This window comes from Leptonychotes weddellii, chromosome 10 (genome assembly GCF_054177405.1).
Source record: "Leptonychotes weddellii isolate Sample4059 chromosome 10, ASM5417740v2, whole genome shotgun sequence".
Lineage (NCBI taxonomy): Eukaryota > Metazoa > Chordata > Mammalia > Carnivora > Phocidae > Leptonychotes > Leptonychotes weddellii.
The window spans coordinates 19,866,355-19,879,948 of record NC_138378.1 but is presented as its reverse complement, the minus strand read 5'-3'; the positions used below and the strand labels follow the sequence as shown (position 1 = coordinate 19,879,948).

Below are 13,594 nucleotides of genomic sequence, written 5' to 3'. Positions count from 1 at the left end.
CCACACCTCTGCACACACAGTTCTCTAGGTCCAAAGGGCCTTTTCCCCACTCTCTATTATGCAAGCTCCCATTCATCTTTCGAAACCCACCACCCTTACCCCTTCTCTGTGACACTGTCCCCTACACTCCAGACAATTAACTGCTCTTCTGCATGTGACCGCGCAGTCCCTCAGCTGTCACTGCCCCTGGATAACTTCTGAACCCCACAGCACTCAGCATCTGGGGCCAGTAACCAGGTAATGACCCTCTGCAGCTCCAGTGCCCCATGCAAAACAGGTCAGGGAAGGTGGCAGGAAGTGATCACTAAACAGACAGAGGAAGCACAGGCAGGACAGGACTGGGAAGGGGCTGGGAACGCACCGTGTTTTGGGTCCAGCTGTCCCCTGCACAGGTCTTGTTATCTGAATGCTGGGCATTTAATTCCTCTTCCTCCATTAGCAGGTACAGCTCCTTCATGCTATTTACCTATTTTTAAAAAGCCACATTCAACGGGGGCCGGAAGGGTGTCATGCTTGGGAGTCTGACCATCAGGAGAGGGGATTCAGGCTAGCGGCCCAGATGGAAAGGGTACAACACAGCCAGGCAGGAAGAAAGAATGGGTTTGGTGGTCCAGGATGGATCAAAGGCACTCTAGTTGGACACTGATTTCCCTTTTAACTTTGGCTCCTGGGCACCATCAAGGCCTAGGAGTAGAGCTGGAAAGGCAGGCCCTTCTGTCCTCCCATACAACCTCTTCTGCCCCAAGGGCCATGAGGCATCCTGGAGAGCTACTCAGAAATAACCATGTTGACAGGCTGGGTCCACAGGTAGATCCTGTGGGTGGAATAAAAGGGCCATGGGCACCCCCATAATTATAGAAAAGGCAACCAAAGGTTGGGGTGGACAGAGGGAACCTTCCTAGGAGGGGCTTTGCTGCTGATGGATTCTGCTTAGAAGTCCAGAGCCAGCCAAGGAAACCAGGGTACTAGTTCAGGCTGGGAATGAAGCAGAAGGAAGCTAGCTTCTGACTGGGGCACTCATTCATCATTCACTTAACAAAGAGTTACTGAAAACCTACCATGCACCAGGCCCTGTGTCTGGAGCTGGAGATACACCAGTGAGCAAGACAGACAAAAACCCTTGTCCCCTTTAACTTCCATTCCAGTAGCAGGAAAACAAACAAATAAGTGAAATGTAATGAAATGGCATTAAATGTCTAGAATGTCACACAGTGAAGAGCCCCAGGGAATAAGAGCAAGCCAAGGAGCTGGGGTGTGCTGCATGTGGGTAGTCAAGGAGGGCCTCCCTGCAGGTTGAGAATTCTGGGGAAAGGGCACAGCAAATACCAAGGTCCTGAGGTGGGAACATGTCTGTGTGAGGGAAGCAGGAGAGCCAGAGAGAAAGTGAGAGAGGTACGGGGAACAAGGCTGGTCGCCCAGGCCCAGGACTTGTAGGGACTTCGGCTTCTGCTCTGGGTGAAATGGGAGCCAGGAGGGACGCCCACCTGACGTGAGGTTTCACGAGATCACTGCAGCTGCTGAGCTTACTGGGCAGCAACAGAACCCCCTGTCACAAAACTCCGGGGGATGCCATCCATGTGCAATACATGCCGCCTGGGGTACCTCCTCGTACCCTTCTGAATGCAAGATGCTTGGTGGAAAGGTGCAAGAGCAGAGCAGGGAGGCCAGGTAAGAAACCTGCAGTGAAAATCCAAGCAAGAAGTGACGGTGGCTCAGCCGGGAAGGAGCGCAGAGCGGCTGGGTCAGCCTCTAGACAGAGTCTGGATAGAGTCACAAGGTGCAAGAAAGGCCATTTAAGCCATGTACCTGGACAGGCTCCCCAAGGGAGCAGGTGGAGTTACGGGAGAGACGTAGCCCAAGGGCTGAGCCTTGGGGACTCTGACGTTAAGAGCGGGCAGGGAGAAAAGGAGGGTCCAGCCAAGGAGACCGAGAAAGAGCAACCAGTGAGGTGGACGGAAACCCGAGAGAGTGTGATGTTCTAGAAACCAAATGAAGAAGGTTTTCTAATGTCAACACGGGCACCGAGGCTGGGAAGTATGGGGTGGGGGGCGGGGGGCATGCAGGGCAGGGCCTGCCTGAATAAACATCCCAATTCTGGCTCTGGTCACGAGTGTCTGAACATACAGACTATGGTTGTCTGTAGACACAGGTGCGCGATTCTTTCTCCAAAATCCCTGGGGCCGGGTGTGCTCGGAATTCAGGATGCACAGGGATTTAGAAAGACAATGTGGTACCCACACTGTACCACTGCCCCAGCAGGGCCTGGTGAACACCCTACGCTCTACCACACTCATGATTCCCCTACAAACATAGGAATATTAACAGGAAATGGGATAAATAAAGGTTCTGCTGCCCAATGAATGTCAGGCCAATCTTTTCCAACTGAGTTAGATATAACCAAACACAGCTCTCAGAGCTTCTGGATTTCAGAACTGAGGAAGGGAATCAAAGATCTTTTTTTTTTTAAAGATTATTTATTTATTTATTTATTTGAGAGAGAGAATGAGATAGAGAGAGAGCATGAGAGGGGGAAGGGTCAGAGGGAGAAGCAGACTCCCCGCCGAGCAGGGAGCCCGATGCGGACCTTGATCCCGGGACTCCAGGATCATGACCTGAGCCGAAGGCAGTCGCTTAACCAACTGAGCCACCCAGGCGCCCAGGGAATCAAAGATCTTTATCTGCAGTAGAATGGGAATAATAGCTATCTACATTTCATAGCATATTTGTAAAGATGAAATGCAGTAATTCACCTGAAGTATTTAAAACAGTATCTGGAACACCATACTCAATGCCTGAGGGTTTTTTTTTTTATCATTCACATGCATAGTAGCATTTCACACATATAATTCTGCAGGGATGGACATATATTCTTTGAGAGTATGAATGTATACCAAGCTTACTTTATTTATTATTTTTTTTGGCAGCAAAGCAAGGTTTATTGAGCGATAGCAAAGCGATAGTACAAACCTCCCAAGGAGGGAGGGGACCCGAGGCGGTTGCCCCCAAGTTTATTATTTATATAGCTTTATGTATGTGCATATATCATATTAATATACACATATATATCTATTTTGACAATATATGTGGTTATGTTTATATCTTTTTTAAAAAGATTTCATTTTATTTTTTTTTAGATTTTATTTATTTATATGACAAAAAGAGACACAGCGAGAGAGGGAACACAAGCAGGGGGAGTGGGAGAGGGAGAAGCAGGCTTCCCGCGGAGCAGGGAGCCTGACGCGGGGCTCGATGCCAGGACCCTAGGATCACGACCTGAGCCGAAGGTAGATGCTTAACGACTGAGCCACCCAGGCGCCCCTAAAGATTTTATTTATTTGAGAGAGAGAGAGAGCATGAGCGGGGATGGGGAGGGTCAGAGGGAGAGGGACAAGCAGACTCCCCAGTGAGCAGGGAGCCTGACATGGGGCTCAATCCTAGGACCCCGAGATCATGACCTGAGCCAAAGGCAGACACTTAACCAACTGAGCCACCCAGGCACCCTAGTTATGTTTATATCTTATTAATTATGTCTATTTCAGTAAATGTATTTCTATTAATTATAGGCACATATATTATTTAATTTTCTATGCTTACTTTTTTTTTCTTCCAAATTAAGTTTCTGTTTCTGTTACTCCAGTACATGGAAATAGCTAGAAAGATTTATACCAAATATGGAGAATTTGCCTGAGACAAACTGACTTAAAATATAGGCTATGTGGCCTCCAATTCACTTTGGAGGGTGTAGGGGAACATCCAACTTAGCAGCCACAACTGGGCTTCAGGTAAAATCAAAATAGTGGTTAAAAAGAAACAAATCAATATGGTGGTTCCCCAAAATATTAAAAATAAAACTACCATATGAACCAGCAATCCCACTTCTGGGTACATATCCAAAGGAAATGAAATCTGGATCTCAAGGAGCTATCTGCAGGCCCATGTTCGTTGCACCATTATTCACGATAGCCAAGATATGGAAACGACATAAGTGTTCACAAATGAATGGATAAAGAAAATGTGTATATATACAATGGAATATTATTCAGCCATAAAAAAGAAGAAAATTCTGCCAGTTTTGACAACATGGATGGTTGTGAAGTAAGTGAAATAGCCAGATACAGAAAGACAAATACTGCAAGATCTCACTTACATGTGGAATGGAAAAAAAGCCAAACTCATACAAGCAGGGAGCAGAACAGTGGTTGCCACGGGCAGGGAAGCGGGGGTGGGGGGTGGGGGTGGGGAGATGCTGGTCAAAGGGTACAAAGTTTCAGTTATGCAGGATGAATAAGTTCTGGAGATCTATGTACAGCATGGTGACTACAGTTAGCAATACTGTATTGTATACTTGAAATTTGCTAAGAGAGTAGATCTTAAGTATTCTCACTATAAAAAAAAAAAAGGAGGGGTGCCTGGGTGGCTCTGTCGGTTAAGGGTCTGACACTTGGTTTCCAGCGTGGAGCCTATTTAAATTAATTAATTAGTTAATTAAAATAAAATAGGTATATTCATAAGTCAAAAATAAACAGCAATCAAAAATATGTCCTGGGTTGTTCCCGATATGGGCCACCAAAAAGCAACAATGACTACTTTTATATGTAAAACGTGGATGGATCTCAAAAAATTATATTAAGCAAAAGAAGCCAGACACAAAAGACTACATGCACTTATATGAAGTTCTAGAATAGGCAAAATTAATCCATGGCATAAGAAATCAGAACAGTGCTGACAGCTGGGGTGGGCATATTGACTAGAAGCAGGGATCCTTTGGGGGCACTGGAAATGTGCTCTGTTGTGAGCTGGGCAGGGACTATACAGATGTACATGACAAAACTTCATCAGCTGTACACGTAAGATGTGTGCACTTTACTCTATGCAATGTATACCTTAAAAGAACAAAAAAGAATATGTACTATATTGGCATGTAATGCAATAGTAACAAAACTAGATTATTAAATTTACCTAGGTAAAAAGGGAAATGAACAAATATTAGAGAGGTGTTAAAGACCTATCAGCTCTCTTTGGGGAGGGACCAAGTCTGCCTTCATCACAGTATCCCCAGCGCCTGCCACAGCGTCCAGTAAAGAGCTGGTTCTCAATAAGCTGATGCTGAATGAGTGAATGAATGCAGGATGGAAGCCTGCAAGCTGATGGCTTGGAGATGAGCCTCAGGGCTGTGTCAATGCCACTTGGGTGTCCCTCTAGTCCAATCTTCCCCACCCCACCCCTGCCCTAGTCCCAGCCCCAGGGGAACCATACCTCAAGGAAGTCATCCCCCTCGCTGGGCAAAATCTTGCCCTGCCGCCAACGCTTGAGGAACCACCTGAGCTTCATGAAGAGCAGCAGGAAGTTGTGCTTGAACTGCTGGGACTCCTGCACCAGCATGTTCTTCTCCTGGCTCCAGAATTTCTGCTCCAGCCTTCGCTGGAGGCTCAGACTCTGCAGCTCAAACTCCCGCCTCAGGAGCGCCCTCTGCTGGTCCTCCTTCAGCTGGGAGGGGGACAAGAGTGTGAGCACCCCCAGCTGTCTTCCCAGCACTACCTTTTCCAGTTCCAGGCCTCAGAAAAAGACAGAGACGAAAGCTCGGGAGGTGCCTCTTGGTGATCCCTGCCAGGGACTCTACCAATATCAGCTCATTCTGTTGAGATAAACTCCAGGGAAGAGAAATTCATAAAAGGAACAACAATCACAGTTATGGATCATTGAGAAGTGGAATTTGAACCCGACTCTGCCTCATTATAAAAACCATGACATCACATAATGAGCACATACTGGCTGCCAAAGTTTCACGGGAACTCTCACATCTGATAAGGAACCTAGGAGGGTGAACAATGACGGTAGGAACGGGTGACCCATGTCAAGGGCAAAGGGAGAGAGAAGATGCAAATCCCGAGGAAGGAATGCAATGTCATGATTGAGAGAGCAGAGACTGGGATTAGAATCTCGCCCTGAAGGTGCAACCTGGGCCACCTGCTTCAGCTCCCTGGGCATCAGTCTTCCCATCTTTAAAATGGGGACACCTCAGGGGAAATCCTGAGGACTAAAGGACATAATGTGTGAAAAGAGCATTGCACAGCCCTGACATACAGTAAGGGCTCAATACATGCTTTCTATTAGCAGGACTACCAGCCTGGATTAGCAGCCAGACCTCTGGCCTTTCTGTACAGGTTTTCACCTGTATAGTTGGGAAAAGGAGGCCCAGAGAGGAGACAGGATTGGCCTGAGGTCACACAGGCAGTCAATGACAAGCCCAGGATTCCACCCCAGTAGAGCTAATGCACCATCAAGTATAGCTAGGGCCAGAAGACTCAAGTTTCCCGATACCCTTGCCTTCTGAAGACCCGTGGAGCCCTAAGGTTTCTGCTTTCCGTTCAGGGAAGAGAAGTTGGAGCCGGTGCGGGGGGGGGGGGGCACCAGGCATCACCCACCTGGACCATTTTCTGGTTGAAGTTTTCGGCCTCCTCCTTCCGTAGCTGCCGCTCCTGGGAGAGCTGCTCTTGCAGGCCCCGGAGGCTGTCGTGGGCCTCGGCCAGCACCAACTGCAGCTCTTTGATCTGGGATAGGGATGAGGGACACAGAGGGAGAGAGCGGGGGGGAGAGGGGGGATAGAGCTGTGGTCAGAGGATGAGAGTTAAGTGGGGTCCAAGCTGTCCCTGGAATACAAATGAGGCACAGTGGCTGACCCTACTTCAGGGGGTTGTCATGACAAACAAAACAGTGCACATCAAATTTAGCTATTATTATAATTTCACCTTGGTAATTTCTCTCTTTGAAATGCATTTGAAGAAAATAACATACTGAGAAATCTAAGCTTGATTCACAAAGATGTTTGTTGTCTCATTGTTTATAATTACAAAAATTTAGAAACAACTTGGATAAATAAAGGGATTAATAGATGTGGTTAACAGGTCTATACATGCATAAAAGTCCATTCAACTGTACACTTAAGGATAGTGTCCTTTATTGCATGTATATTATTATGTTATACTTCAATAAAAAATTAGAAAAGATATATACCTCAATAGAAAAACAGAAGGGACATGGACACACACACTTAAATGTGAACAGTGGTTAACTGACAAGCTCGTGATCTTGACTTCCTTCTTTATATCTTTATGCAATGCTGCTTAGGGATTTTGCTGTAGTTATTTGTTGCTTATGAGGTCTACATAATAAAATCTTAAGAAAAAGACAGTAAAACTCTATATGCATTGAGGGGAAATTGTGTTTATAAGTATTTGTAGCTAAACAGGGAAAACTAATGTATTCTGTTAGAAGTCAGGATGACGACTGGACGGGGACCAGAAGGGAGGCTTCAAGGATAGGTCAGGCTCTGTTTATTAATGTGCTCGCTGATTACATAGGAGTGTTCAGTTTGTAAAAGTCATTTGATCTGTCCACTTACAAGTGCTTTTCTATGCATGTTATACTTCAATTTAAATTTTTTTTAAGTATTTCTAGTAACAGAGGGAAATGTTTATGCTGTCATGTTAAGCAGGAAAAAAAAAAAAAAGAAATGTCATCTGCCACTCCTACATCAAACCTTCCCAGGCACAGCAAGATGTCCCTCTGTGAAAAAAAAAAACCATTTATTATCTAGCCAATAATATGGAAACTTGGCAATGGAAGGCATTCTGACTTAAGGTATATCTTGTATGCCTATTTTATATTAAAGATCCTTTCAGGGCTGGATACTCCCAGCTACCTCTGGTGTTCTCCTTGGACTCGGTGCCTAACACAGAGTCTGGCAAATTATAACTGCTCAGTAAAGAATGGCTGAATGAAATAATAATTGAATGCATGCAGGTGAGCTGGCCTATCTCCTTTTCTCAGAAAATGAGAACTAAATACTTCATGTTGTGTTTTTTTTTTTTCCCTTTTTGCCATGGCTGCTAGGAAGCTCAGTCCACTTAAGAGAGTTTGATCCATCAGCTTCCAGGGAGCTTCTTCCCCTGGGCACTTGCAGACTGGCCTTCCTGGAACCACAAAATTGCCTTCCCATGGATATTCAGAAGAAAAGGCTGCTTAGGTTGGGGTACACACAAGGTTCTCCGTGGCTCAGGAGCCTCAAGGAGGCTCCATCCCATCCACAGGAGCCTTTTCCTACTTCAGGTTCGTTAGGAAGTGCTGGTAGAGACTCAAAAGGCTTGGGAGGGGCTCAGAACCACCAGGAATTCTCAAGGACCAGGGAATCCTTGAAATTCTACAGCCTCTACCCACTTGAATCCTCCCATGTTACAAATGGGGAAGGTGCAGCCGGAGAATGGGAACATGCCTAAGGCCACAAAGCCACACTGGTGGGTCCCCTGAGGCCCTGAGATGTGTCATCTTCCTCCTCCTCCTCACCCAACAGGGACCAGGCTTTAATAAGGCTTTTCATGCATTTAATCCTTTCAACAGCCCTCTGAGGGATCACCTTTATTGTAAAGGTGAGAAAATGGAGATCAGAGAGGTCAAGTGACTTGTCTACAATCTCACAGCCAGTATATAGCAGTTCCACAATTTGAACCCAATCAGCCTGACTGTAAAGATTGCTGTGCTCCTGCTAAAGAAATGAGTGGTTTCATTAAATGACATAAATTATTAAATTCCCAGTGAAATTTAGTATAGCAAAACAAAATCCATTTCTTCAAATGAGTTTATAAGCTTCCTTTTATCAGGCCAAGAGAAGGGTCCAAACTTCCTTGTCTCCCTTTTAGTCCTCGTTGCCAGGAAGCATGGAACCAAATGGAATACTCAAAACCCACATCATCACCAGCTAAGCTTCTCCACGGATCGCCCAGCCTCTGGGAGGCCCCAGCCATTCTCCTCCTGCCCTCCCCCTCGCTCGATCAGGCCTAGGCCCACCTCAGAGGCGTAGGAATCATTGTCTTCGGCTCGGTAAGGCCTGAAGTTCCGGCCGGGGTCAGGCTTGGAGTCCAAGTCACCACTGCGGAAGGGCTCTCGTATCCTGGGCTCCCATTCCGGCAGATCCCTGAAGTCAGGCGGCTGCACCCAGAGGCACAGGCAGAAGAGAGCAAAGGTAACTATGGGGAGGGGCCCAGGGGGTGCCAGAAGCAGCCCCCACCCTAGGCCCTGGGCTCTAAAAGAGGCTCTGACCACCCACTTGAGGGCTGGGGCCTCAGTGGATTCATCTCTGCAGCCCAGACCTAGGCCTCCAACTACTCAGTGAGTGTCTGTCGAAAGGATGAACGAGTAGCTAGGTGGTGAGTGAAAACCCTGATCCTGTGTATGTCTGTCTTGTGCACAAACCTTCTGAGCCAGGCTCAATGGTCCTACCACATGTATGGCCCCAGCTCATTCCTACCTCAAGAAGAACCAAGGGGGAGACTTAACATGGGGGGGAGGGGTGTCTGCCTGCTTAGAAAAGCAAGATCAAGCCAGATCAGCAGGGCACAGAAATTACGGCACAACTACACCGTGTAGTTGTCGAAAAGAAAGAGCTAAATCTCTGTACAGACATGGGAAGACCCCTCCCATTGTTCTCCGGATGAAGATGCTCCCTGCAACCCAGCCACCCTCCTTCCCTTTGTCCTTGGGCACGCCATGCTCCTTCCAGCTATGATGCCTTCTCATGGGCTATTCCCTCTGCTTACAACACTCTTTCCCTGTTAATCTACCCTTCTGATCTCAGCTCAGATCAGAGGCCTTCCTTGACCCAGAGATGAGGTCAAGTTGCTTGTTCACAGAACCAAGTGCCCTTCCCTGAGAGCTCTCATATCCGTTTGTCATTCAGTGTCATTCAGTGGCCTGATATTTTGATTAACATCTTTCTTCCCCGGAGGGCAGGAATCAGGTCTGGTTTTGCTCCAGCACCAAGCACAAAAAGCATACAAGCAATACATACAGCAGTGTTAAGCGCATGAACCACTAGACACGTTACACAAGAAAAATCAGTTGTGTGGTAACAGCAGGTATCACATAAAACAAGCTGGGTGAAAAACAAGTCCACGAGAGGCTATGTAGAGAAAGACTTCAAAGGGCATGCTGTGATGATGACATGGTCATGTTCTGGGTGGTGATGACACCATCGTGCTCCCCTCGGGAAAACTCACTCAGCCGTACACTCGTGGGCTGTGTGCTTCTCTGTCCTATGTGTGATTTGGTGAAAAGTTTCTAACAAGAAAAGTAACAGGGCCCGTGACTGGGACATCTTACCTGGAAGTCTGAGCCAAGGTCTTTGGCCAAAAGAATCTCCTTGGAGGGCCCCTGGGAGCCCAAGGCAGGCAGCGCGGGGAAGGGCTCTGGCTGCTCCTTGGCAGAGCTCCCGACCACGGCGTCCGCCTTCCGCGTGAAGGCATTGAGCTCCTGCTGGAGCATGCTCAGCCGCACCAGGATGGCATGGATGAGCTTGGTGTCCCTGGGACCCTCGCTGTTGTCAGGGGCCTCATGCAGCCGAAAGTCAGCACACTCGTTGTCCAGGTACAGGCGGAGGCCGGCCGAGAAGCCGTTGGCGTCGGCTACCAGGACATCGATGGCCTTGCTGACCAGGGCGGCCTGCTCCCTCAGCCCAGGCAGCGCCTCGGCCTCCCTGGCTCTGCAGAGCCGGGCAGCGTGGGGGCCGTGGGCCTCGCCAAGAGCCGCGGGCACACACTGGGCAGAGTCCCCGGCCTCGGCGTCCGTCTCCAGCATGGGCCGCGTGCTCTGGCAGGAGGCAAGATCACAGCGCTGGAGGTTGGAGAGCAGCACCCGGTTCTCGTACTGCAGCTTCTTGACCTTGCCGCTGAGCTCGCCGATCTGCAGCTTGGCGGCTGTCAGCTCCTCCTGCGAGGGCTCGCTGAGCACGGAGCAGCTGTCCTCCGACAGCGTCACGTCCAGCTCGTGCTCCGAGCGGTACTTGGCCAGCTCGGTGAGCAGCAGCTTGTTCTGCTCCTCCAACTCTGCCGAGGAGCGCCGGAGCAGCTCGGCCTCCTCCTCCACAAACTGCAGGTGTCGCCGCAGCTCCGCCAGGCTTTCCCCGCACTCGCCGCCCCCCAGCGCCGAGAAGGCCAGGCGCGCCTCCGCGCCACCGCCGCCTCCGCCTCCGCCGCCGTGATCCTTCATGTCATCCATCTCCGCCCGCAGGCCTCGGTTTTCCACCTCCAGCTCCACGATGCGGCGGCTCAGCAGGTTGGCTTCCTCCTCCACCAGCTTCAGGTGCACCTTCAGCTCGGTCTCCCGGGAGTGGGGCGCATCGGCCAGCTCCTCGGCGGACAGGGCGCTGTCCAGATCGCCGTAGAGCGAGCGGTACTTGAGCAGCTCCTCTTTCATGCTGTCGTTCTCCTTGGCGAGCTTGGTGAGCTTCTTGCACATGAGGGCTGACTCCTCCTTTGCAAAGTGCAGCTGGCACTTCAGGTCCGCGCTATCCTCCTGCAGCCCAATGGGCACGGGGACAGACAGGACCCACGAGGGTTAGCCACGCGAGGCTCAGTACCAGCCGCTGCATTTTGGGGAGCACTAATTACGTGCTGGGGGACACAGGAATGAACCGGACAAGGGCCTGACTCTTGAGGAGCAGGGGAAGCAGAGAGGGAGACCTCCTTGACATTGCAGCAAAGATGGAGCACCGCACAGCCTGGGGAATCCTGGAGGGCTTCCTGGAGTAGGCAACATCCTGCCAGGCAACTGTCGCTGCCACTGCTGCTACCCTTACTACTATAGTTTCCTCATCTGTAAAATGGGGCAATAACACTCCCTTCCGGGCGCCTGGGTGGCTCAGTTGGTTAAGCGACTGCCTTCAGCTCAGGTCATGATCCTGGAGTCCCGGGATCGAGTCCCGCATCAGGCTCCCTGCTCGGCAGGGAGTCTGCTTCTCCCTCTGACCCTCCTCCCTCTCATGCTCTCTGTCTCTCATTCTCTCTCTCTCAAAATAAATAAATAAAATCTTTAAAAAAAAAAAAAAAACACTCCCTTCCTTATGGAGCCACAGGGAGGATTCAATGAGATAATGAAGGAAAAGGGCCAGGCACACTGACAATCCAGGACCACGAGAAGCTAACTGTACTCTATGACTGACCTGCACTACATCTGTATATAGCACTTTATCCATCTGCCAGTGTGAGAACCATGGGCTCAGGGCATTGTTTTGGGAAGTGAAATGAGCATCGAAGCCAAGAAAATGAAAAAGAGGAGGGCGGGGTTGAAGCTGGGGAGGGGTGGGCTTCCCAGGCCACTTGGGAGTTAGGCCTGGCCCTTCAGATTCCAAACTTGCCTGTGGGGGCCGTGGGGGCTGCCAGGAAATACCTGCACCGAAGTCTTCTTGTCTGTCTTCCCCAGGGAGCGGGTTCCTCTTTTCTTCAAGGAATGCTAGAAATTAAAAAACAAAAACACACAAAACTGAAAGCTCATGGGGCTGATGATGGGCATCAAAGAATAGTCAAGGTGCCTGGGCTTCCACCAAGGGCCTCCTCCTTGCCCAGCCTAGCCCAGCCACGTCCAGGCTTTGACCAACACCAACACCCGAGCCAGAGGGGTCCTCAAGAACACCCAGTGGGCCAGAAGCACATGAGGACTCTGATCACACCTGCCAGGGTTCCCCCCCACCTCCCACCCCTATGTTATGATCCAGTTGGCCTGGGCCAAGACCCAAAAATCTGGGTTTCTCTTCTTCTGTGTCTTTCATTCATTCACCAAGGATTTCCTGAGTACCTATTATGTGCCAGGTGGGGCTAGGCATAGAGGACACAGTGGTGACCAAGCCAGACAGGGTACCGGGGGAGGATGCTGTGGTGCTCCACCCAGATCCCCGCCTCCTCAGAACTAGGGGACTTGTTCCCCCAACTAAGACCTAAATGATCCCACTGGCTGAGGGCAGCCCCCTCATTCAAGGTCATATGCCCTCCCTAGGGGGAGCCCACATGCAATGACTGGTCCATGGCCTCCTGCCTCAACTCAGAACAACTCTAAACAGCCGTCCCAGCTCCAGAGCTCCCCATGGGATGGGCTGAGGCCATTGGTGTGAATGCTCTGAGGCTCCTTGGTGGCATTATCCCCAAGGGGACTCTTCCATAAGCAGGCAAATCTCCATTTCAGGGGGAATCCTGTCCTCATGGACTTTAATTCGGAATGTATACTAATAAACAAAATGCAAATGGGTAAAACATCACAATTACACAGGAGGGACTGCTCGATTTTTCACAATTTAAATTGTAAGTTTTCATGTAAAACAACGCTATCATAATCATAATTCAAAAATGCAGAACTGATACGGAAAGAAACTGATTTTTTTTTTAGAAATTGATACTTTTAATTGGATAAGCAAATTCTACACAGGAAAAAAGTACCCTAAGAAAGTAGAATTATAAATGATGCTGGGAAAAAAATTTGCAATTTATTGCACTGACAAAGGGTTAATATCCTAAATACATAAAGAGCTTCATAAAATAGAAAACAAAAAGGCCAACAAACCTATATTAAAATGTGCTAGAGATATGAAAACTGTTCACAGGAAAAGAAAGGTAAATGGTTTGTAACCATAGGAAGATTTCAACCCTATTCAAGGAGAAATGCAAATTAAAACTACACCCAGATACCATTTCTCACCTATCTGATTGGCAAAAATCCAAACATCTGACAATACATTCTACTGGTGAAGCTATGGAGAAGGAGGAAAAGTCCT

General features: G+C 48.8%; 1 protein-coding gene across 3 annotated transcripts in view; it reads right to left on the bottom strand.

Annotated features, from left to right (window-relative positions):
* The window catches only part of MTCL2 (microtubule crosslinking factor 2), a 68,423-nt gene that overhangs the window by 18,427 nt on the left and 36,402 nt on the right, over nucleotides 1–13,594 (bottom strand). Inside the window, exons 4-9 of one of the 3 annotated variants that reach the window (XM_081832821.1) lie at nucleotides 12,220–12,282; nucleotides 10,156–11,346; nucleotides 8,845–8,985; nucleotides 6,426–6,551; nucleotides 5,257–5,487; nucleotides 362–466 (exon numbers count right to left, since the gene is read on the bottom strand). In XM_081832821.1, coding sequence (XP_081688947.1) covers nucleotides 362–466; nucleotides 5,257–5,487; nucleotides 6,426–6,551; nucleotides 8,845–8,985; nucleotides 10,156–11,346; nucleotides 12,220–12,282 — 1,857 coding nt within the window. The remainder of the gene's footprint in view (nucleotides 1–361; nucleotides 467–5,256; nucleotides 5,488–6,425; nucleotides 6,552–8,844; nucleotides 8,986–10,155; nucleotides 11,347–12,219; nucleotides 12,283–13,594) is intronic. The other 2 variants (XM_081832822.1, XM_081832823.1) reach the window with 2 other exon arrangements.